This window comes from Budorcas taxicolor, chromosome 15 (genome assembly GCF_023091745.1).
Source record: "Budorcas taxicolor isolate Tak-1 chromosome 15, Takin1.1, whole genome shotgun sequence".
NCBI lineage: Eukaryota > Metazoa > Chordata > Mammalia > Artiodactyla > Bovidae > Budorcas > Budorcas taxicolor.
This window is the reverse complement of record NC_068924.1, coordinates 54,685,889-54,711,201: the sequence shown is the minus strand read 5'-3', so window position 1 is coordinate 54,711,201 and position 25,313 is coordinate 54,685,889. Positions and strand designations below refer to the sequence as shown.

The 25,313-nt window shown below is 51.6% G+C and overlaps 1 protein-coding gene across 1 annotated transcript in view; it reads right to left on the bottom strand.

The window, feature by feature from the left end:
- Positions 1–25,313, bottom strand: part of MYO7A (myosin VIIA) — an 87,507-nt gene that overhangs the window by 6,209 nt on the left and 55,985 nt on the right. The window contains exons 31-46 of the mRNA XM_052652285.1: positions 16,716–16,886; positions 14,175–14,292; positions 13,312–13,438; positions 11,983–12,152; positions 10,924–11,114; positions 10,101–10,225; positions 9,265–9,422; positions 8,222–8,375; positions 6,730–6,885; positions 6,110–6,215; positions 4,382–4,495; positions 3,203–3,290; positions 2,916–3,022; positions 2,061–2,246; positions 1,588–1,704; positions 470–553 (exon numbers count right to left, since the gene is read on the bottom strand). Of these exons, the coding sequence (XP_052508245.1) occupies positions 470–553; positions 1,588–1,704; positions 2,061–2,246; positions 2,916–3,022; positions 3,203–3,290; positions 4,382–4,495; positions 6,110–6,215; positions 6,730–6,885; positions 8,222–8,375; positions 9,265–9,422; positions 10,101–10,225; positions 10,924–11,114; positions 11,983–12,152; positions 13,312–13,438; positions 14,175–14,292; positions 16,716–16,886 (2,172 nt within the window). The remainder of the gene's footprint in view (positions 1–469; positions 554–1,587; positions 1,705–2,060; positions 2,247–2,915; positions 3,023–3,202; positions 3,291–4,381; positions 4,496–6,109; positions 6,216–6,729; positions 6,886–8,221; positions 8,376–9,264; positions 9,423–10,100; positions 10,226–10,923; positions 11,115–11,982; positions 12,153–13,311; positions 13,439–14,174; positions 14,293–16,715; positions 16,887–25,313) is intronic.

Below are 25,313 nucleotides of genomic sequence, written 5' to 3'. Positions count from 1 at the left end.
GAGGCGAGAAAGACCAGGTGAGTGGCCCGTGGGTCCAAGCGGAAGATGCTAGTCATTGCCCCCTTCGCACTCTCCTGTGTCAGTGGTAGGACCTGCTCAGCCCACACATCTGAGCATCAGTTACCCCAGCACAGCCTGCCACCTGACCAACTGTGGGCAGAGAGCATTCTGGAGGGGGGAAGGGGTTGGTAGTGTCTGATGATGCTGGAAGACCAAGCACTAAAGAGTTGAATGGATTTCATAGTGAGGACTTCATTAGTAACTCAGAGAGCACTTTTGATGGAGAGATGAGAGGTAAGGAAGTAGACACAGCAAACATGGACAGCCTCTCAAGACATGTGGCCAGGAGGGTAGATGAAGTGAGGATATTGGTAGCTGACAGAGTGTCTTGAAGTTTGGTTCTGGTGTCCTTTGTTAGAAGTACAGACAGAAAAGCCCCCCTTACCTGCTCTTCCCTGTCACTGCTCACCTTGGTTCTGGGATCAATGAGGCTGACCCCATACTTGTTGATGGCAATTAAGAGGATCTCAGGAAAGTTCGGCTCTGTAGTTTGCTAGTTAAAAAAAAAAAAAAAATCAGATGGGGAACCCAGAGCAGGAAATGTTTTGTACATCTGGGGATAAATAAAGCTGCCCCCAGCTGGGCTTAAGTCTGCCTCTCCCGCCACAACCTCAAGTTTCTGCCTCTTTTGGGTCCTCAGCACTACCCTGAATCCTTTCCTGGGTCCCCAGCAACTGGCAAGAGTTTCATCCCTTCTGTCCTCTTCTCTGGGAGTCCCTGAGGTCTCTCTCCCAGCTCTAAAGTCTCTCATCTTTAAAAGACCTCCTTGAACCCTATACTTGGATCCAGATGCACTTGCCTACCTCTCTTTCTTGCACAGCTAAGCTGTGTCAAAGGGCCCCCATCCCAGGTGTGTAGTGAGGCCACACTCCTCTCCATTCTGACCTGTCCCCTCACGCCTCATGCCCATCCCCTCGCTCCAGTCTCTTCTCCATTCTCCTGCCTCTGGTCTCATCAACCCTGTTCCAAACCCTCCAGGGCTGAGCACCACCTGCAGGAGGAAACCTACCTGCCTCTCACCACAGTCTGCTCGCCTCACACCTCATGCCCATCCACACTCACCCACTTGCACTTCCTGCCCGTGCCTGAGCTCTCACACTTGGGGGTCTTTGCTCAGGCCAGACTGTCTGCCAAGAACTCTGCCCCCAGGGTCTCCCTGGAAAACTCAGGTGTTGCCTCTCCCAGGAAGCCTTCTCAGCCTTCACAGTGTGGTTGGGCCTCCCAGGCCTGCCACCTCCATGCGGGCTCCCCACTGCCATACAGCACAGGTCATCTGCTATTACTCTGACCTTTGTCCACATCTGCCTGCCCCGCCAGCCGAGGTGCTGGCTCCTCAGTGTCCTAGACTGAGCCCAGGGCCCGGTACTTAGCTGAGACACCTAGCCGGGACAAAGCTGAGGGTCATTTCCTCCTTTCAGTGCCAGGCAGGTGGCAGAGACCACTGTAGTCTCCCCAGGTCATGGGGAGGAGTCCTGGTAACATGTGGCTCCCCTCCCCCTCTCTGAGAATCACCCACCCACAGCATACCTTCACCTCAAAGAAGGCTGAGCCAAAGGTGGGCCACTTGAAGATGAGCTTCAGGAAGGCCAGCTTGGCCTCCTCCTTGGACTTCCCCGCGTGCTTGTTGAAATAGGCAACGATGGACTGCAGAGGGAGGGTGGGTCAGAGGCCTCTCCCCTGCCAGTCTTGTCCCCCTCTACACTGTCAGCAGCTCTCAGGGGCCATGGAAGGCCAGGCAGTCTCCCACTAATACCAGTTAATAGACTCCTGACAGTGCTTCCCTCCCCAAAGGAAGCAGGCCAAACAGTATCAAGGAAAACCGGGTCACCTTAGTAACCAGGACCAGACAAATTGTTGCGAAGTGACCAGCTGAATTTACAGGGGTCACAAGAGATACTTCCCTGGGCTACTGTCCAGCACCTGCTCCCTTGACCCTGGGGTGTCCAGAGACCCATTCGGAAGCGGGGGGGCCTGTTCCCACTGTCTCCCTCTGTGCTCACCCGCTTCCAGTCGTCAGGCGAGACCTGCCGGATGAGGTCCTGGGGCACCAGCTCCCGGAGCAGCTTGGGGATACTGGGGAAGTAGGACTTGTCCTCCTCAAACTTGACCCTATAGATGAGCGCCCCCAGCTGCAGCACCTCTTCCCGCGTGCACTTGTGGTAGCCTCGGAGGTACTTGGGCAACTCCTGCCAGAGACAGAGAAGGTCACAGGCGTGGACGCACCTGGAGGAAGCAGGCTTCTCCCCTTAAACACCCCCACCATGAGGCTGGGTCCACCTGCTCCCCAAGGCAGGGAGGCACAGGACAGGGAAACAGCCTTATGCTGCACAGATGCAGCGCTTTACAGTTTTAAATCAGAGCCGGGGTGAATATCATCTCATTTACCCTCATAACAGTCCAGTGAGGCAAGCAGCTCCATTTCAAAGATGAAGACACTCAGAGGGACCAGCTGGGGCGCCTGATACTGTTCCATAACTCCAGCACCCCCCACCAGGCCAGCCCTTTCTTGGGAAAAAGCCTCTCTGACTGGCCGCCTCCCACTGTGTTCCCTTGAGACCCACAGGCTTCCTCAGCAGCACCAGCCCCTTCCCCACCTTTCAGACCCAGAACCACAGTTGCTGAAGATGAGCTGACCGAAAGCAAAGATGAAGCCTCTAATGCTGCCCACGGGCTCCTGAAAACTTAACAACCGTCTTATCCACTCTCTGAGGAGTAGGGAACCGAGGATGCCCTGAAGACACACTGCAGAGCAGGAGCTACCCACCCACCTTGAGGTCTACTCAGCAGGCCTCTGCTCCCACAGTCAGCACTCAAGGCGGCAGCACAAGACAGCCCAGAGCTCCCGGGCAGCTCACCTGGTAATAGTGGAAGATGGAGTCGGCCATGGGGTCCTTCCCCGGCACGGTGGTGGTCCACAGCTTCTTCATGAAGAACACTTGGTAGGTCAGCGAGGGCACGACTCCTGCGGCAGAGGGCAGGCGGTCACCCAGAAGATGCCAGCACAGAGGGCTGTCCCGCCCAGCACCAGCCCTAGAGGGAGCCCCAGCCTGGGGCCCCACCCACATGGGCTTCAGGTGTGGCACTCAGCCAGCACCTGCCAGCCCCTGACCTCAGACAATCCCAGGACTGAGCCTCACGTTACCATCCCTGACAGGCCGGGCTTTCTTTATCCAGTCCGTCAGGTGTCGTACAAAGTCGAAGAAGAAGTCATTCTCAGGGACGCTGATAACCTAGGGACACGGTCGTTCTAGTCCACTCATTTTAATTTGAACAATACTGAGTCCTCTGATTTTCCCACCCAAGGCCTCCCCGACAACCCCTTCTCCAGAAAGATTCCTGCTTGCAGCCAGGGTGGGTGTCTGTGGATCAGCCCCATCTTGCCCCAGTTTTGCCTGCTGAGTGTCTGGCCAGTGACAGTGACTCCACTCATTCAGCAAAGAGTCACTGACCACTGCCCTAGGACCCTGGGGAAAGAAGGTTGAGATGGGGGCCCGTCCCTGCTTTGGACGTTCTCTGGCATCCATTTCCTGAGCCACCCACAGACTCTAAGTCCCTCCTGCCCAGGTCCGGGACCTCACTCAATCACTTCGGGTCACAGTGTCTGATACAGGGTCAGACTAGTGAGGGGTCAGACTAGTGAGGAGACAGACATGAATTCACACAGAACTTTGGGTGAGCAACAAGAAGAAGCGCCTGACCTGTGCAAGGGTCAGGGAAGCCCCCAAGGGAAGGGCTTTAAAGCTGGACCTTTGTCCCCCCATATTTATGTCCATGGGAGTCAATGAGGGGTGGAGGCAGGGCCCTGTGCTTCAGAGCCACACCTACCTGGATCTGAGTCCCTGCTGTGTGATCTGGGATAAGTTACTTAACCTTTCTGAGCCCAGGGACTTGTGATCTATTAGTGGGGATAGTCACCCTCTATCTTCAAGGGCTTTTTCAGAGGTGAACTGACAGCCTGGAAGCTGAGGGACCAGTCAAATCAAATCTAGAAAGTACATGTGTCGGGGGGCAGGGTGAGGAGCCTAGTCTGTCCAGAACACAGAGTGCCATGTGGCTCCCAAGAGAGCTGTAGCCAGGCTGTGCAATGGCTCAGAGGAGAGAGATATAGGGACAGCGGCTGCATGGAAGGGGCCACTGCAGGGATGTAAGGAGGCAGAATCAGAGGCCGTGTGCAAGAGTGCCTCTTCCTCTCTCGCCCCGTCCTTCCTTCTGTCTCTCTCCCTACCCGCACTGTTCCATAAGCTCCCAGAGGCCCAGCAAATTTCCCAGTAGACAGCCCAACAGCAGGTAGATTAGCAACCAATGACCACCCATGACCCACCTTATCTGCAATTTTGACAAAGAGGCTGAATCCCTCGGAGGACTTGAGGAGCAGCCGGCCAGCGATGTTCTGGCAGAAGTCCTTGGCCTTGGTGCTAGACTCCACCTCGAAGGCCTGGTGCGGAAAGGCAGTTGCTTGGCCCTGACAGGGCCTCTTGCACCCCTAATGGCTGGGCCTCAGATAGAGCCCCTTCCCATTCAAGACACCCTCCTTCTGAGGTGGCTTCCCCAGAGCGCAGCACAATGCTTAGGTATACGAACTACTATGTATAAAATAAACAAGCTACAAGGATATACTGTACAACACAGGGAATATAGCCAATATTTTATAATAACTACAAATGGAATACAACCTTGAAAAACTGATTCATGGGCTCCCCTGGTAGCTCAATGGTAAAGAATCTGCCTGCCAATGCAGAAGGCACGGGTTCAAACCCTGATCCGGGAAGATCCCACATGCCTCAGAGCAACAAAGCCTGTGAGCCACAGCTAGCTCTAGAGCCCAGGAACCACAACTGCTGAAGGCTGTGTCCCGAGAGCTGCGCAGCAACCAAGACCGAGCACAGCCAAAAAAATAAAATCATCTTTAAAATGGTGAATCACTGTGTTGTACAGCTGACACTCATAATATTATACATGAACTGTACTTCCATTAAAAATAAATTTTAAAAACAAGTAAAAGCACCTTCTGTCTGGATCTTCCCAGATGGTGCCCTTCCCAACCCCCTTCCAAGGCTTGGTCTCCAGGGTCCTGAGTATGGCTGTACAAGCATGAGTGTCAGCGGAGGCCAAGGAAGCTCAGAAGAGGCGGGGCCGGCGGGGGGCCGGCGGGGGGGCCGGCAGGGGGGCAGGCGGGGGGCAGGCGGTGGAAGAAGAGAGACTGAAGGAGGGAGAAAACAAACTCCAGAAAGGCAAGCATCACGAGAGGGGAAGCCGCCCAGACAGGCTGAGAGGGATAGGCGAGTCCAGGGAGGTTTAGAAGGAGGAGGGCGGTTTGGGGGTCGCGGAGGATGTTCCATGTAACCTTCCACCAGAGACAGGAGAGGATTTTAGCAAGATTTTCTGTCCTTGTGTCTAGAATCCTATAATAGTATTTCTGAATCTCTAGTCTCTAGACAAGTTTTTAAGCTGCTTTTCAAACCAAAAGTTTCGATGTTGGCCTTGTTTATCTGAATGAGATGCTGTGCTGGGATGGGGAAGGGGGTATAGATCAGAAGTCAGCCTGACCAAATGGGTGTGACAAGAAGACAAATAAGACCTCTGCCCAGGGGACCAAGGTAGAGGGGACTCACAAGTCAAGTGAAAAGAAGGGAAGGGGTCTGCAGGAGAGTGGACTTAGGATAACAGGGGAGGTCTGGGGCTGTGGAGCAGGCAGGCCTGTGCCCAGGAACAGAATGGGCGCCGGGGAGGTGACATCAACACAGCTCAACTCGGAGGGAGAAAGACAGAGCTCACCTCGGAGGGAGAAAGCACGTTTCTGCAAGACAGAGACTCCTCACAGAAAGGGAGGGATGACCTTGTCAAGGAAGTTGATCCAGTTAGTGGGAGGCTAGACCAGGAACCCAAGGGCTCCTGACCCAAGGAGTCTATGGCCCCAACTCCACTGAAGGCCACGAGAATGGGGACAAAGATAGGGGTGGTAGGGGAGAGGCATCAGGGCTGCTCCATGTCCCCAAGGGAGCCAGGTCCTTCAGGGGCCCCCACAGATGACGAAGCCAGAGCCCCTTACCTCGTCAGTGTCGTCAGGAAAGTAGACCTTGTGGAAAATCTGGGTGGTTTTGTGCTGGATGGCTTCCACCTCCACCAGGTGCGGGGGGTACTTCCGGGACCCATTTCTGAAAACCAGGTGGGGGGGAGGGGCCAAGTCAGGAGGCAGCCGTGGGAAGCAGAGAACGGAGGGAACTTCGGAGTCAGGCAAACCCCAGTCCTAATCCCTGTCCACCACTTCCTACCAGGCGACAGTCACAAACTCAAGCCTTTTGTTCCTCATCTGTAAAACGAGATGATAATGGTGCCCACCAATAGGGATGCAGAGGGGACCGAACGAAGCAAAGGGTGCAAGCGAGCTTCGCAGAGTATGCAGTGCAACCCAGGTGTCTGCCTCCCCAACAGACTTGACAGAAAATAGCTTTCTGAGCAACCAGACTCTCAAGCTGTCCAGAATGGTACTGGGCACTGCAACCTCTGTCTACGGGGCACTGTGGGACCCCAAAGATGAGTCCCAACCACTGATGGTGAGGTCATGACCTCAGCATCCCCAAGGGACTCGTCTCCCTAGCCCATGTGGCCAGAAGCGCATCCCAGTGCCCACACTGCCCGCTGCCCCCTGTCCCTTGCAGACAGCCGTACCTCAGGGCTTTCTGGAGTCGCTGCAGGCAGTCGATGGCGAGCGGGCAGTGCTTGCGGGACTGCAGGAAACGCTGCACGTGGGGCAGGAGGATGTTGCTGGGTGGGAAGAGCCCTGTGCACAACCAGAGCAGCTCCCAGCCCCGCTCCTCACTGTACCTGTGGGAAGAGGCTTGGTGTCCAGCAGGGCTCCTCACCAGGGCAGCACATGCCTGCCCTCACCCCCACCCCTCTCTGAGACCAACATGGACCCACCCACTCGACAAATCCAAATAGTGCTACTCAAAGTGGGGTCGACCAACCTACCCCAGGCCACACACTTCCTTGTCACTCGGAGGTAAAGTGCTTGTACCAAAATGAAAATCAGTATGTAACCAAGCACTCTGGTTCAGTTAATTTTTTGTTTTTGTTTTTGTTTTTAAGCAAGACTTTCCTATGAAGGAAGCAGTATGTGGTTTATTCTAGCAGGAGCTTTTTAACTCATCTGTTACTCGAAGCAGGAGACAGAGGTTCGATCCCTGGGTCAGGAAGATCCCCTGAAGGAGGAAAATGGCAACCCACTCCAGTATTCTTGCCTGGAGAATTCCATGGACAGAGGAGCCTGGCGGGCTATGGTTCAGGGGGTTGCAAAGTCAGACACAACTCAGCAGCTGAGCACAATGAGCATGATTACTTGAGTAGCACTGAGTTAGACCAGCCCCAGAGCTCCCTCAGGCACTCCTCTGAGCTCCTTGGGCTTGGAAACAGGGAAGCTTGGAGGGCTTCCAGAAGGAGGTGGCATCTGATCCAGGCGTTGAAGGATGAGGCAAATTCTAATATGCAGAGGATATGAAAGGTTTTCTTGGCTGTGGGCATGTACAAAAGTTTAGCTGTGTGAAAAGATCTGACATGTGGTCCAGTGGTGGATTTGTGTAAGAGATGGAGAGAGTGACAAGGCTGGGGAGGGAGTTGGAGGCCTAGGAATAAGGGGAGAGGGTGGGGCTTGCCTCTGGCTCTGAGATGAGCATGTGCGTGACTCCCCCTCCTGCCACGGTCTGGGCCATCAGGGAGGAGGTGACACCCTCCGGGGTCCAACACCCCCAGCCCATGAGAATTTATAGCCGGAGCTTCTAACAGACAGCCTGCTCAGCCTGAGTGAGGGATGGGACAACTGCTCAGGAGAGGCACCCGCAGGCAGACAGCGGCACCTGGGCTGGAGACAGTTGTCCAGAGGAGGGCGTCCAGGCAGTGGGCACCGGGAAATGAGGAGCAGCTGGGGCTGTTCAACTTGTGGGAGGATAGACTCCGAGGGCACAGCCACCACCTTTGGTTCTTGACCCTCCTCCATGGATCTTGAGGGAGAGCCCCGAGGACACCTTCCTGCTCCAAGTGAAGGACGATGGCTCCCAGGCAGAGCTGCTGCTGCCTCGGCAGGGAGTGAGCTCCCTGTCTTACCTTCAGCTGTTAGCCCCAGGGGTGGGGGCCTGCCCCTCACCCTCCCACCACCCCAGCTAACCTGATGCGGTTGTCAGTCAGCTGCTTCAGGATCTGCACATACACCTCGTCCTTGAGGGGCTCAGCCTTCAGGGCTCCCTCGAAGATCTGGTCGGTGAGCTCATTGACAGAGCGCATCCTCTTGGATGGGTAGTCTCCCATGTACTTGAGCACAGGTGGGGAGCCGTCAAGGAAGGCCGTGGCCAATCAGGGAGCACTGGCCCGGGAGGCAGGCGGCCACTCTCTCCAACAGGGTCTGCCCCTCCCTGACCCTGTGGCCCTGGCCTCAGGCTGCTCACCCAGGAGATGGGCATAGTGTGCCAACACTGCTCTGCATGCCCGCTGCCCACCCTCTTTCCCCAGCTCCTCTGGCCACCCTGCTCCAGGCCCCAGCCTCACAACAAGAATCCTTAGAGCAACCAGAACCAACTTTCCAAATCCCAGATCCAACTGTACCACTCCCCTTGGCCGCAGGATACAATCCGAGCTTCTTAACAGGCCTGGGGAACCTTTCATCCATCAGCCCAGGCCTTTGAATTCCCTTCTTGAACTCTGCGCTCTAGCTGTGCTGAGTTCAGGGCCTTTATGCATGCTTCTCCCTCTGTCAGGAACCTTCTTCACCCATCTCCCCTTGGACGGGCCCGGGCGGGTCTCCAGCCTAGATGTCATTTCCTCCAGGAAGCCCTCCCGGCTCTCCAAGGCCAGGTCAGGCCACTGTGCTGTCGGGCCCCATCACAGCACTGACCCTGACCAGCATGTCTCCCCTCTCAATTACGGGCACCATGAGGCCAGAGTCTGCTCACCCCTGTGTCTCCATGCCTGGCCCAGCACACGGCACAGTTTAAATCTGTCAACCAAATGACAGGATGTGAGGAGACAGTGGACGGGGCACCCCCCGGCACCCTGGTAAGGGAGTCACCCCAGGCCCCAACAGGGCTCCTCAGAAGGAAGAAGGTGACAAAAACTCTAGAGGCCCAGCCTGGTCCCACCTTCCTCTGGGGGACCCCTCCCCGTGGCCCCTGCCTGCCCTCCATGTCAGCCCCCACCCCCTGTGGGTGCGGATATCAATGAAGGCCATGCAGGCTTCCTGTGAGAGCTCCTCGCTGCCCAGGATCTTCTTGAGCAGGGCCTGCTTGAGCGGCTCCCGCGTGTGGCTCCACAGCCGGTCCTTGCCGCGGGCCTTGGACACCATGACGCGGCTCAATGTGTGCTTGGGTGGGGGCCTGAGGAGCACAGACAGTCGGCACTGACGGCCAGGTTATAACTCCAGCCCCATCCCGCCCCGTGCAGGAGGCTGAGCGTAGGGAACCGGCCCTGCGCTTCCCTGCTGTCCCCTGTGACCTGGGATGACTCACCAGCTCTGCCCCAGCCTTACCTTCTCAGCTGACAAATGGAGACACTAAGGCTGACCCCGGCCAGCCCTGCCTACCTCCCCAGCCTGCTCACCCTGGCTTCTCTCTGCTCCCTCTGCTCAGGCCATGGCATGCCTTGCCCATGGCACTCCTCCACCCGGCAGCCCAGACACCACTTCCCCCAGGAAGCCTCCTCTCCATCTCCACCCCTACCCAGCATCTCCATCACAACACCAGGCACTCAAGACAATAGCTGCCTGGTTTCATGCCTGCCTCCCCACCAGGACCGTGAGTCCATGAGGCAAGAACAGGCTCGCATCCTGAGTGCCCAGGACTCCACCTAGGGCGGCACAGTCACAGGATCTTAAAGGAAGGAAGGATAAGATGACATGACATGAGAAGGGTCACCTCGATAAACTGAAACTGCCCTCTGGCTCCCTCTGACCCGGGCCCTTCTCACAGATGGGGGCTCCACAAAGTGACCCCACTACGCAGGCCAGAGTATAGCAGAAGCCTGTAGTTCCTCGCCTGTCTCCCTTTCCCCATCACCTGAAGTAGTCGTAGGAAAACTCCTCCAGCGTGTAGGGCTTGGCGCGCACCTCGGGCTCTGCCGTTCGCAGCTGCAGGAGTCGGATAACGTCCTGCCTCTGGTCGGGGGTCATGGTGACCAGGGCCTAGAGACCAAGAGACAGGAGCTGAAGTCAGCTCTCCAGCTAGGGGCCCTGGATCAACATGGTAAAGCCCAGAGCCTTCTTGACTGGGGCTGGGGTAGGCTGCCTTCATGGGGGTGGGCCCTGGGCCTGTCTGACCCAGGAGCTCCTTTCCTTCTGGGGAACCTATGACATTACCACTGCCTCCATCATGCTGGGCTTAAGAACCTTCCCTCAGTGCCCTGTCTGAATGAGGTGGAGTCATCAGAAAGCCTAGAGAAGGCAGGGGACACCATGTGAGAAGTAGCTCAGGAACCGCCTGGAAAGCTGGGTTCCAAGTCTTCAGTGTTGGCTGGGCGGATGGGAGGGGGGATTCCAGAGGAGCCAGGGCCTGCCTTCCCAGGTCTGACCTCACTGCCTTTTTAGACAGTGCAAGCCCCATCCCCATCCTCCCATCCCCTAGGCCACTCTCCTCTGATCCCCCAGCCAGGGCTGGTCCTCATCTGAAGCAGTTTCTAGGCTCTTCTCCACCTGGTACCAGTTTAATAGTTGCCCCAACTCTTAAGTTTGTGGTCCCATGAGACCCCTGAATCATCTTCACAGAAGCTGCACAGCATGAATCTACAGTAATCCCCCACTCTTATTTTACGATGTGGGAATAAGACAAGGAGGGACCAGAGGAGCCTCCCATCCGTCTACCACCCCCCAGCCAGGCCACATACCACAATCTCCCTCGGTGGCATAGTGACAGTAGGCATGACATAAACGCAGTCAGTGGGGAAGTCCCCACGCTGCTTGGTCCTCTCGTTGATGCCGCTGGCCCAGCCCGAGTTCATCACCTGTTCGCCCGTGTCGTGGTCCAGGATGAGGAGGTCCCCCTTGGCGAAGCTGAGGAAGCCAGACTCCTCGCCGGCTGGAAGGCAGAGGTGGGCGGGGCCGCACGGGTATCAGGGGAGGGGCAGAGAGGTCAGAGGTGGGTTGGAACACCTTTATTTGGGTTGATGATCTATAAGCCGCTCCTCCCACTGGAACAACACCCCGCACAGACACAGTCATTGGTCAAAAGCCTTCTGTGGTTCCTCACTGTCCTGAAAGAAATTCCTCGACAGGCTCACAAGGCCTATTGCTAGCAACTGTCTTCCTGACTTCCTCTGGCTCCGCCTTCTTGCCCCTTCCACCTTCCCTCCCCATTTCAGCCAAACCGATCTATCTGCAGTTCCCAGCCTCCAACCTGGGCTCTCCAGCCTCTGCTCTGTGACCCTCTCTGCCCCAAACATTCTGCTCACACAAACGTCCTTCCTGAACCCCAGGCTGCATGGGGGCCACCCCCCACCCACGTTCCCATAGCCTCTGAGCTTCCTGGGTCACTGCTCTGTTACAGGGACTGTCACGGTCTACGCCCACCCCCTCCCCGCGATGGCAGGGCTGGGGTTCTTCTCTTTCTCGAGCTCTGCCCAGGACCTCAAAGGGATACACGGTTTATAGTTGCTAATGCTGTCATCACTTGAAAATGGTATTTGGGGAACGCTGAGGAGGAACCCCTGATCTCATGTGGAGAAGGTGGCAGGTGATAAGTATTTAGGATCAGGGGGAGGAAGGTTTCCCACAGGGCACAGATCAAAGACACAGAGGTGAGCTGTTGGTCCATTTGGCACAGCAGGTGTCTGGGGAAGGCAGAGTAACAGGCACTCGAGATCTTGAGCATCAGGCCAAGGCCAGGGCATGCGATCTACCTAACACCCTGACCTGGGAACCAGCAGCTGGTGCCAGGAGCCACTCACCAGGGTTGGGGTTGTCCTGCAGGGCCACTACATACTTAGACCTCTTGCGGAGCCCCTCCAGGAAGGTGACCACCAGGTCACGGATGTCCTCAGCATTGCTGGAGGTGAAGGTGTACTCATCCCCCTTGATGGTGGCCAGCGTGAAGCTGGGAGCCGCCAGCTTCGCTCCCCTGCAGGACCAACATGGAGAACAGGGCCCCGTCGGGGTCAGTCCGGCACAGCCCAGGTCAGAGCAGCCCAGTGAGAGCAAGACACGGCACTCCCTAAAGGAGACCAAGACCAGCCCAGTCAGGAGTGGCCTGGCCAGAGAGAGGCTGGCCCGGCCAGGGTGACAAAGGGCCCCGGGAGCCACAGCTCAGCCTGAGTCAGCCACGGCTGGGCCAGAGTCATGCATGGTCTGGGGAGGCCTGCCTGGGGAGCTCACTTCCCTTTTGTTGTCTAATTCCTACTCACCCTTTAGGGCTCAGCCTAGATACCATTTCCTCCAGGAAGCCCTCCCACAGACCTCAGCACACTGGTCCCTACTTGAAAAATGGCTTATTTGATGTCCATCTCCCCTCTCAACTGCAGCTACAAGAGAACAAGGATTATCTTGGCACCACTGCATCCCAGGTGCTCAGTCAGAGCTGGACATGACCCAACTCTGGCCCACATTGGACACAGCTCGGAGACACTCCTACAAGCCCCGGATGGTGGTGAGGCACTGCATGGACAAGCCCATTGCAGGACCCACTCCCAACGCTGCTCCCATATGTACCGTGCTTCTCTGTTTACAAAGACTCCCATCAACTGTGGCATTTATTCCTCACCACTGTTACTCTGTTATTGCAGGAAAGTTAAGACCTCCATTTGAGAGATGAGGACATGGAGGTGAGGCCTACTCAGGCCCCCAGATGTCAGGCCAGCTCTTTTTGCACATGCTCGACCGTCCCTGACTGTTCTAACCACCCAAGTCCATCTCAGCACAACCAGGAATGTGCCATAAAGACCCACCCCCCACCCTATTGGGAGGAAGGTGCCGGGGGTCTGCAGGGCACAGCACATGCTCTCAACCACGTGCGAGCAGAACAGGCCACTGCCTGTCTCTGCATCTTGGTGATGTCCTCTGTGAGGCGGGGGCTTCCCTCCAAGGCCCCCATGACCTGCAGGAAAGACCTCGGGGCCCTCTCCTCCCCGCTCTGTCTGACTGTGTCTCCATCTGCCCGCTTCACTTCAGAAAGTGTTGAATCAGGACCCCGCGTTTGAGTCCCACCCCTGCCACTGGCCTTTGTGCAGCTCCGGACAAGTCCCCGCCCTGCACTAAAGTGGGGTGTGAGGGGCTAAACTGACCTACTGCTGGACACAGCCATGATCTCGGGGAAGGACAGCTCCAGAAGCACCTGCTCCTGCTCATCCACGAAGTAGACACCTGTCCAGTTGACCGCCACAATGACGTCGTTCTTGGGGAGGTTGGGGCCTGGGGCAGAGACAGGGGCACTGAGAGGGTGCCAGCCCAGTCCCAGGCCCAGCCCTTCCCAATCCTCATAACCACCATGGAAATGGCCAGCGTGGGGTATACTGATGTCCATTTTACAGATGGGGAAACTGAGACTTAGAGAACACAACTTCCCCACAAGCCAAAACCCCAGGTGCGGTGGGAAGAGAGTGCTGGATTAAGGAACTGGGTTTGCACACTGTCCCTACCGTGGGTCTGTGTGACTTGGGACAAGGCCCTGAGAGCAGTGTGGTAGGATATGGAGGGGGGAGGGTCACACTAACTGAGCCCCAAGGGTTCCCTCCAATCTGATATTTGTGGTTCTGCAAAGCCAGCGCCAGCACAGGGCCTGGTATGGAGCAGGTGCCTGATGCTGATGCCCAAGGATGACTAAGCAAATGGCCCGTGTGGGTTTGTGAAGGCTGCATCCACTCTCAACTTCATGGGGTCGGCCACCCTATTCTGTACACAGTAGGTGTTTTAATGATCACAATACTCAGTTGTTCCACCCAGTGTGTGCCTGAGCACCTACTAAGTGCCACAGAGCCCTACTGGACTGCAGAGAGGGAGGACCCACTCAGCACACCGACCTGGGGACCAAGTGGCCACACGAGCAGAAGGCTGGCTGACCGGGGAGTCTGGCCCCGGCCACTCCCCTCCCCTGGCTATGAGCTGGAGCCCTCGAGGGAGGGACGGGAGGCAGGAGGGCTGGGGTTACCTGAGAACTTGTAGGCTTCATAAAACCTGGAGAAGAGCAAGGGCCACTTGAAGCGGGCATAGTTGACCACATCCTCTTTGACCTTCTGAGCATCAGTTCTCCTCTGGGCATAAATCCCCTGGAGGTGCACAGACAAGGACAGGGGAGAAAAGACATGGCACAAGCTCTGTCCCTGTCCCCAAAGCCAGAAGTGGGCCCTGGACCACTATGTCCTTGTATGCACCACGGCCTCACCTCACCCCACCAGCCCATAGCAACCCCATCACTCTGTCTTCCTCCGATTCCACCAAGAGCAGTGAGCCCTTGAGACACAAGGACAGCGGGCAGGAGAGGTGTTTGGGGAACAAGAACATGAGTGGCTAAGGGTGGGGGAGCAGTGCCAGACATGACCAAGAAGAGGGAGTGGGAAACGGGTGGGCAGGAGCCAGGTCATACGGAACTGTGGGTGAGGCCACCCAACACTGTGAGGCTGGGCATTTAGTGGAAACTGACAGGTGAACCTGAGAGTTAGGAAGACAGCAGCGTGGAGAATGGTTGGAGCCTGAAGGGGGCAAGCAGCTGGGGGACAATCCAACACTTCCACAAGAAATGAATGCACCAATGTTTTATTGTCTGAAAATTTCCTGCTGCATTTTAACAAGAACTTGGTGGGACTGAAGTAGGACTGAAGTGATCAGAATGAACTTACGGTTTTTATCACCTATAAATACAAGCACGGATAAAGACACATGTGTGTCAACACTTAAGCGGTTGCATTTCCATGCACTAAGAGGGCCCAGAAGTGGTGCCATCCCAGGAGCTGTGACAGGACTTCCCAGGTGGTCCAGCGGTTAAGAATACACCTTGCAATGCAGGGGATTTAGGTTCGATCCCTGGTCAGGAAACTAAGATCCCACATGCCGCTGAGCAACTAACCCTACAAGCCACGACTGCTGAGCCTGTGTGCTTTGGAGCCCATGCACCACAACCAGAGTCCATGCGCTGCAAGGCAAGACCCACATGACGTAACCAAGATCCCGCACACTGCAACTAAGACCTGATGCAACCAAATAAGAAAAAAGAAAAGAAAAACCAGGAGTTGTGAGTGTTCAGGAACAAGGGGCTCAGTGCCTCAAATCTGAGCTAATCTCCAATAGCTCAGAAAAAATAATGGGTATGTGTGCTGGGAAAGTCACAGCAGAAGTGGGACAGTGTTAACAACTGGTGAATCTGGGTGACATGTATACTGTACACAGCAGGTCTAATTTTTTTTAACCTGCAACTTTCTCATAAGCTTGAAATTATCTCAAAATAAAATATGTTTACCCCTCTGACCCTAATAATCACACTAATTCACATCTATCCACCATACGAGGGGTCTGGCCCAGGGCTCTGGGCCACGCAGGCCAGGGCACTACCATCCAGCAGAGACCCGGTGAGCTCAGTCATGGGCTCTGGGAGGGCAGAGAGCACACCTGTTTTGCCCACAGCTGAGTCTCCAGGGTCTGCTGTGGTGCCCAACATATGACAAGCACCCCAAACGAAAGGAATTCATGAACAGTGGCACCCAACCCAGAACAGGCCACGTGTCACATGCACCTTGGTGGTGGACACCGAGGACCTGGGGAAGGCAGAAGAGCCGAGGTGGGGATGGAGGCTGGAGCTGCTGGGGTCTTCAGCAGCTGACCAAGAGTGAGGGGTGAGGGAGAGGAGGTTGCCGATGTCAGAGAGAGAGGCCGGGGCGGGGTGGGGAGGAGAACATGCATCTCTTCTGGGAGCACTGAGGACAGGAAGGTCCTTGGGGGTGAGCCAAGCCTAGAAGCAGAGGGGGTGCCAGGAGCATTCAGGTACAGGTGATACAGGTGGAGACCTGTGGGCAGCTCACCAGGGAAGGCAGAGCTCAGGGAGAGATACATGGAGCTCCTGGGTTAGGAAAGAGGCCGCATGGGGAAGGGGATGAGACACACTGATCTTGGAGCCCTTGACAGCTTGTGTGCAAAGATGATTCTGGTCTTATACAACCAGGGCCTGGAGATTGGGGGGTGGCCTATGGGTCCCCTCCAACAGCCAGAGTCCCCCCACCCCAACAGGCCCCCCCTCCCCTACTTGGGGTGGGTCTGTTAGTTTAGAACAGAGCTACTCAGGGCTGGTTATGGGCCTGGGGCCTCAAATAAGAGGCAGAGGAAGGCCTGTACCTCAAATTCCCCAGGCAGGAAGTTGGGCCAGAGCTCTTCCGGGGAGAAAGGAGGTACACCTCCTAGAAGCTTCTCTAATGTGCAACCACCCTCCTGACCCGCAGGGCCAGTAAGAGCACAGGACTGGATTTCATCCATCTGTGTCCCTGGTGTCCAGCCCAGAGTAGAGGGCACAAAACACCAGTGAACCGATGTGCACAGTGGAGAAAGGCCACTGGGAGCCAGGAAGTCAAGGTGCCGTCTTGTCCCCCCAGTCCCATGGACAGACAGATGTCGGGTAAGAGCTGTGACCCCTTTGATTTCTCAGGTCCCTACCCCTCATCCAGGTCACCATAAAGCCTTCCCTTCGAAACCCCAGCCCTCTGACCTTCTTGTGGGCCGCGATGGCCAGCTGGGCCCACTTCTCCAGCGTCCTCAGGGGCGTGATCTCGCGGTCAGGGATGTAGGTGGGCACGAGGTTCAGCAGGCGCTCCAGGATCATCTTGGAGCCATAGTCCACGAAGTACTGCTGGGAGGCCAGTTCAGCCAGGTCATCCTCCTAGGGAGTCGGAGAGCTCATCAAAACAAGCTCTGGGAAGCTGTTCCAGGCCACCAAGCCTCCTATACTTTCAGACCCAGCCTTGGGGACTCTGTGCTCTGCCTGACTCACCAGGAGATCCCGTCTGCTTGCTGGAACCATGAGCAGCCCAAGCGCAGGGTCCCCCTTGCCTGCTCCTGGATCCCCCTCTCAGCACCAGCACAGAGCTGGACTATGCCCAGGGGCACATGAGCTGACCCAGAGGGACCAGCCAGCCCATCGGTACTGGGTCAGCCACTACATTCTCAGCCTGGTGAGAAGGGCCTGCCCTGGAGAATAGGAGGCCTGGGTATGAGACTGTCAGAAGTAGGTGGATGTATCACCGTGACTACCTCCATCACCACCACGACAGTACCTGGGGATAGTCAAGGTACTGAGCAACCACTGGACTATACAGCAGAGGCTGCGGAGTGCCAGGTGGGCACTAAGCATTTGCCCCTTTTCTGCCTAAGCCTGGTGCATGGCAGCCCCAGAGATGCCTGCCTGGGGCTCCCTTGGGCTCTGGAAGCAGGAGCGATAGAGAAAGACTCTTGGGCACCTTGAAGACAGTAGTTTTCCAACCAGCTTAAAGTATTTCAAAATTTTAGCAACTGATATGGCTATACTAATAAATTCTACTTGAATATCAGTTCACCATGGAGAAGGAAATGGCAACCCACTCCAGTACCTTTGCCTGGAAAATCCCGTGGATGGAGGAGCCGGTAGGCTACAGTCCATGAGGTCGCAAAGAGTCGGACACAACTGAGCGACTTCACTCACTCACTTATCAGTTCACCAACACCAAAACCACCATTATTATCCCCACCACCAGCCTTACCATGACCTACACCATCACTACCTCCACCATTGCTGCCTCTGCCGCCAACACTTCCCTTCATTTCCATCCTCATTCTTCCATCTAATCACCCAGCAGAACCATAAATGTCACAAAACCATCAAAAACAAAGCACCCACATCGATCCTGTCCTCAGAGATAAAAGGATACATGTTTGCAAACTCTGGTCTAAATGAGTGGATCTCTTACTCCTTTAGAGAAGTTTCTAAAGTAATTCAGAACAATGCAGCAGGATGCACAGAATAAGACAGTAGACCGAAAGGGCCAGAGCTCACTTCTCTCATGAAAATACCAAAACCACTGCTAACTGCTGGAGAGTCATCAGCAAAAAAGGACTGGAACCTGCCAGAAAAGATACTCTACTTCCAAAGACAAAGAAGCCACAGTGAGACAGTAGGAAGGGTGCATTCCCCATAAAATCCAATCCCATATATCCTGGGTGGGCAACCACAAACTGGAAAATAATTACATTGCAGAAGCTTTTCCACAGGAGAGAGAGCTCTGAGTCTCATGTCAGGCTCCCCAGTGTGGGGGTCTGACCAAGGGAGGAGGAGCCCCCAGAGCATTAGGCTTTGAAGGCCACCTGGGCTTAATTGCAGGAATTTTACAGGACTGGGAGAAACAGAGACTCCCGTCTCAGAGGGTGCAAACAAGGTTTCACATGCACGTGGACCCAGGGCAAAGCAGCAGCTCCATAGGAGCCTGCAGGTCTTGGAGGGTCTCCTCGGGAGGTAGCGAGGACAACCATGGCTCACTGTGAGGACAAGTACACTTGTAGGGGAGGGACTGGGTATTCTTTGGCATAGAGTTGTCCTGGAGGCCACCATTTTGACATCAAGATGTGGCCCCACTCAACAGCCGAAGGAGCCAATGCTGCGATGCACCAGGCCAAACAACCAAAAGGACAGGAACACAGCCCCATTCCATCAGCAGACAGCAGCTTAAAGTCTTCCTGAGCCCACAGCCATCTCTTAAATATACCCCTAGACACAGCCTTGCCCACCAGAGGGACAAGATCCAGCTCTAGCCACCAGTGAGCAGGCACCAGTCCTTCACACCAGGAGGCCTGCACAAGCCTCTTAGACTAGCCCTGTCCACCAGAGGGCAGACACCAAAAGCAAGAGGAACTATAATCCTGGAGCCTGTGGGACTGCAAACACAGAAAGACAAATTGAACAGCAGAAGACTATGTTCCAGATGAAGGAACAGGATAAAACACAGAAGAGCAACTAAGTGAAGGGGGGACAGACAACCTACCTGAAAAAGAATTCAGAGTAATGATGATAAAGATGATCGAAGATCTCAGAAAAAGAATGAAGGCACAGACGGAGAAGATGAAATAAATGTTTAACAAAGGGCTAGAAAATTTAAAGAAAATTAGAGATGAACAATAACTGAAATGAAAAATACACTAGGAGGAAAGATAGAATGAAGCGGAAGAAAGGATAAGTGAGCCAGGAGACATAAAGGTGAAAATCACTGCCATAGAACAGAAAGAATAAAGGAAAAAAATGAAATGAGGACAGTTTAAGAGACCTCTAAAAAAACATTAAACACACTAACATTCACATTATACAGGTCACAGAAGAAAAGGGAAAGAAAGGGCTGAGAATATATTTGGAGAGATAACAGATGGAAACTTCCCAAATACAGGAAAGGAAACAGCCACCCAAGTCCAGGAAGCAAAACTCCCATACAGGATAAATTCAAGGGAGAACATGCTGATACATATTAATATACTGACAAAAACTGAAGACAAAAAGAAAATATTAAAAGCAACAAGGGAAAAGCAGCTTAGGAATACCCATAATGTTATTAGCTGATTTTTCAGCAGAAACTCTGCAGGCCAGAAAGGAGAGGCAAAATATATTTAAAGTGATGAAATGGAAAAACCTACAAACAAGAATACCCAACAAGGCTCTCATTCAGATTCGATGGAGAAATCAAAAGCTTTACAGACAAGTAGAAGCTAGGAGAATTCAGCACCACCAGACTAACTTTGCAACAAATGCTAAAGAAACTTCTCTAGACAGAAAAGTCTACAACTAGAAACAAGAAAATAATGGCTGGGAAAGCTCACTGGTAAAAGGAAACATACAGTAAACGTAGGAAATCATTTACACACAAAGATGGTATCAAGCCCAGCAATTGTGAGAAGAGGGTGCAAATGCAGGATATTAGAAATGCATTTGAAATGAAGCGACCAGCAACTTCAAACAATCTTGGATACCTGTAGACTGCTATATTGAAACTTCATGGCAACCACAAACCAAAAATCTACAAGAGATACACACACAAAAAAAGAAAAAGGAATCCAAACACAACACTAAATATAGTCATCAAATCACAAGAGGAGAGAACAAAAAAGGAAGAGAAGAAGCAAGAATTACAAAAACAATCCCAAAACAGTTAACAAAATGGCAGTAACAACATGCGTAAGTGAGTGCTGAGTCACTTCAGTTGTGCCCAACTCTTTGCGACACTATGGGCTGTAGCCTGCCAAGCTCCTCTGCCCATGGGATTCTTCAGGCAAGAATACTGGAATGGGTTGCCATGCTCTCCTCCAGGGGATCTTCCCAACCCAGAGACTGAGCCAGTGTCTCTTACATCTCCTGCACTGGCAGACATGTTCTTTACCACTATCGCCACCTGGGAAGCATGCTGCTGCTGCTAAGTCGCTTCAGTCGTGTCCGACTCTATGTGTCCCCATAGACGGCAGCCCACCAGGCTCCCCCGTCCCTGGGATTCTCCAGGCAAGAACACTGGAGTAGGTTGCCATTTCCTTCTCCAATACATGAAAGTAAAAAGTGAAAGGGAAGTCGCTCAGTTGTGTCCGACTCTTAGTGACCCCATGGACTGCAGCCTACCAGGCTCCTCCATCCATGGGATTTTCCAGGCAAGAGTACTGGAGTGGGGTGCCTTTGCCTTCTCCCAATAAGAGCATACATATTGGTAATTACCTTAAATGAAAATGAATTAAATGCTACAACCAAAAGACATACACTACCTGAATGGATACAAAACCAAGACCCATGTATATTCTGTCTACGAGAAACCCACTTCAGATGTAGGGACATACACAGACTGAAAGTGAGGGGATGAAAACAAACATTCCATGCAAATAGACATCAAAAGAAAGCTGGAGTAGTAACACTCCTATTAGACAAAATAGGCTTTAAAATAAAGACTGTTATAAAAGACAAAGGAGGACACTACATAATGACCAAGGAGTCAATCCAAGAAGAAACTACTATAAATATATATGCACCCAACATAGGGGCACCTCAGTATATAGGGCAAATGCTAACAGCCATGAAAGAATGTATTGACAGTAACACACTAATAGTGGAGGACCCCAACACCCCGTTTACGTCAATGGACAGATCATCCAGACAGCAAATCAATAAAGAAACACAGGTCTTAAATGACACATTAGACCAGGTGTTCAATTCAGTTCAATCGCTCAGTCGTGTCCGACTCTTTGTGACCCCATGAATCACAGCACGCCAGGCCTCCCTGTCCATCACCATCTCCCAGAGTTCACTCAGACTCGTGTCCATCGAGTCAGCGATGCCATCCAGCCATCTCATCCTCTGTCGTCCCCTTCTCCTCCTGCCCCCAATCCCTCCCAGCATCAGAGTCTTTTCCAATGAGTCAACTCTTCACATGAGGTGGCCAAAGTACTGGAGCTTCAGCCTTAGCATCATTCCTTCCAAAGAAATCCCAGGGTTGATCTCCTTCAGAATGGACTGGTTGGATCTCCTTGCAGTCCAAGGGACTCTCAAGAGTCTTCTCCAACACCACAGTTCAAAAGCATCAATTCTTCGGCACTCAACCTTCTTCACAGTCCAACTCTCACATCCATACATGACCACAGGAAAAACCATAGCCTTGACTAGATGGACCTTAGTCAGCAAAGCAATGTCTCTGCTTTTGAATATGCTATCTAGGTTGGTCATCACTTTTCTTCCAAAGAGTAAGCATGTTTTAATTTCATGGCTGCAGTCACCATCTGCAGTGATTTTGGAGCCCAAAAAATAAAGTCTGACACTGTTTCTACTGTTTCCCCATCTATTTCCCATGAAGTGATGGGACCGGATGCCATGATCTTCGTTTTCTGAATGTTGAGCTTTAAGCCAAGTTTTTCACTCTCCTCTTTCACTTTCATCAAGAGGCTTTTTAGCTCCTCTTCTTTAACGGATATTTATAAAGCATTTCACCCAAAAGCAGCAAATGCACATTGTTTTCAAGTGTACACAGAACATTCTCCAGAGTAGATCACATGCTGGGCCATAAAGCTAGCCTTAATAAATAAAAAGTGAAATCACATCAAGCATCTTTTCTGACCATAAAGCTATGAAATTAGAAATCAGCAACAAGGAAAAAAAAATGTAAAAAAAAAAACACAGACACATGGAGGATAAACAATAGGCTACTAAATAATCAATGGAGAAATCAAAGAGGAAATCAAAAAATTCCTAGAGACAAATGAAAACAAAACATGATAATCCAAAACCTGTGGAATGCAGCAAAACTGTTCAAGAGGGAAGTTCATACAATACAATCTTACATCACATCGGAAGAAAAATCTCAAATAAACAATCTAACATTACACCAAAAGCAACTAGAGAAAGAAGAACAAACAGAGCCCAAAGTTAGTGGAAGGAAGAAAATCATAAAGATCAGAGTAGAAATAAATGAAATAGAGACAAAGAAAATAATCCCAAAGATCAATGAAACTAAAAGCTGCTTCTTCAAAAAGATAAGACTGATAAACCTTTAGCCAGACTCATCAAGAAAAACAGGGAGAGGGGGCAAATCAATAAAATTGGAAATGAAAAAAGGAGAAATTACAATACCACTGAAATACAAAGGATTTTGAGACTACTACAAGCAACTATATGCCAATAAAACGGACAGTCTAGAGGAAATGGACAAATTCTTAGAGATGTACAATCTTCCAGAACTGAATCTAGAAGATATAGAAAATACGAACAGACCAATCACAAGTACTGACGTTGAAAATGTGATTCAAAAACTTCAAACAAACAAAAAAATCCAGGACCAGATGCCTTCACAGACTAATTCTATCAAACATTTAGAGAAGGATTGACATCTATATTTCTGAAACTGTTTCAAAAAATTGCAGAGGAAACAACACTCCCAAACTCATTCTATGAGGCCACCATCACCCTGATACCAAAACCAGACAAAGATATCACCAAGAAGAAGAAAATCACTGATGAACACAGACACAAAAACCCTCAACAAAATACAAGCAAACCAAATTGAACACTACAGTAAAAGGCTCATGAACCATGATCAAGTGAGATTTATCCCAGGGATGCAAAAATTCTTCAATATTGGCAAATCAATATGATCAACCTAATACATGCAGAAAACTGAAGAATAAAAACAATATGGTCAACCTCATACAAGCAGGAAAAGCTTTTGACAGAATTCAACAGCCATATGTGATCAAAACTCTCCAGAAAGTGGGCATAGAGAGAAACTAACTCAACATAACAAAGACCATATATGACAAAACCACATCTAACATCCTTCACCATGGTGAAAAACTGAAAGTATTTCCTTTAAGACCAAAAACAAGAGAAGGATGTCCACTCTTGCCCCTTTTATTCAATGTAGTTTTGGAAGTTGCAGCCATGTCAATCAGAGAAGAAACAGAAATAAAAGGAATCCAAACTGAAAAAGAAGTAAAATAGTCACTGTCTGCATATGGTATGATACTACACAGTAAGTCCCCTACATACAAACCTTCAGGTTGTGAACTTTCAAAGGTGTACACGTGTTTGCATGTCCAGGCACATAAGTCAGTTCATGCATCTGGCATACATTGTCACGTGTGTGCACCCTCTCCGAGTGGCTGTGCGTCTGTGTACTTTACTGCACAGTACTGTATAGTGTACAGTAGCACATTATCTTTATTTCAAGCTAGATTTGCAAGAGGATGACTTTGTTGAACTCCTTGCTATGCAACACAAGGAGTTTACTAATGAAGACCTGATGGAACTGGAGGCCCAGACAAAGGACAGAGACAAGAGGAAGAAGTAACCAAACAGATTCACGACACAGGGAATGGCAAGATCTTCTGGTTTTGAGGAGGCACTATCAGTCTTGAGGCACAGAACCTAAGCACAGAACAGTGCACGAAGCTTGCAGCTGCTGTTTAGAATGCCATCCAGGGCCACTGTGTCATGATGATGAGAAAAAAAGAGCTTCTACCCAGACATCACTGGATCATTTTTTCAAGAGGGTAGATAGAATTGAATCCAGCAAGGAGCCAGAACCTGTGCCGTCAGTGTCAGACGTGAGTGAGATTGCAGCTTGCCCTCCATCTCCTAGTGCTGGTGATCCTTCAGCTCTAACATCTCCCACCTCCTCTCCCTCCTTCAGGCAATAACCTTCTTGCCTGTTTACTCAATGCCAGCCTCTCTATGCCAGCTGTTGTACTGTACTTTGAAGGTACTACATGCAAGATGAGAAATGTTTTATTTTGTTGTCTATTATGTGTTATTTGTGTGAAAAGTACTATAAGACTATAGAGTACACTACTATATAGCTGATTGTGTTAGTTGGATACCTGTCAGACATAAACAAATTAGACTCATGAATACACTCTCAGAACAAAACTCGTTCAAATGTAGGGGACCTACTGTACATGGAAAATCCTAAAGATGCTACCAGAAAACTACTAGAGCTCATGAATGAACTTGGTAAAGTTTCAGGCTACAAAATTAATATGAAGAAATATCTTGCATTTCTATACACTAACAACAAAAATCAGAAAGAGAAATTAAGGAAACAATCCCATTTACCATCACATCGAAAACAATAAAATACCTAGAAATAGATCTATGTAAGGAGGCAAAAACCCTGTACTCTGAAAACTGTAAGATGTTGATGAAAGAAACTGAAGGTGACAAAAACAGATGGAAAGATATACCATGTTCTTAGATTAGAAGAATCAATATTGTCAAAGTGTCTATACTGTCCAAGGCAATCTATGGATTCAGTGCAATCCCTCTCAAATCACCAATGGCATTTTTCACAGAACTAAAATAAAAACCTTTAAAATCTGTATAGAGACACAAAAGAACCCGAATAGCCAAAGCAATCTTGAGAAAAAAGAAAAATGGAGCTGGAGGAATCAGGCTCTCTGACTTCAGACTATTTACTACACAGCTACAGTCAAAACAGTATGGCACTGGCACACAAGTAGAAATATAGATCAATGGAACATGATAGAAAGTCCAGAAATAGACCCAGGCACCTCTGATCAACTAATGTATGACAAAGGAGGCAAAACTACACAATGGAGAAAAGACAGTCTCTTCAATAAATGGTGCTGGGAAAGCTGGACAGCTCCATGTAAAAGAATGAAATTAGAACACTCTCTAACACCATACACAAATATAAGCTCAAAATGGATTAAAGACCTAGATGTAAGACTGGATACTATAAAACTCTTGGAGGAAAAGGTAGGCAGAACATTCCGTGACATAAATTGCAGCAATATTTTTTCCAATCCA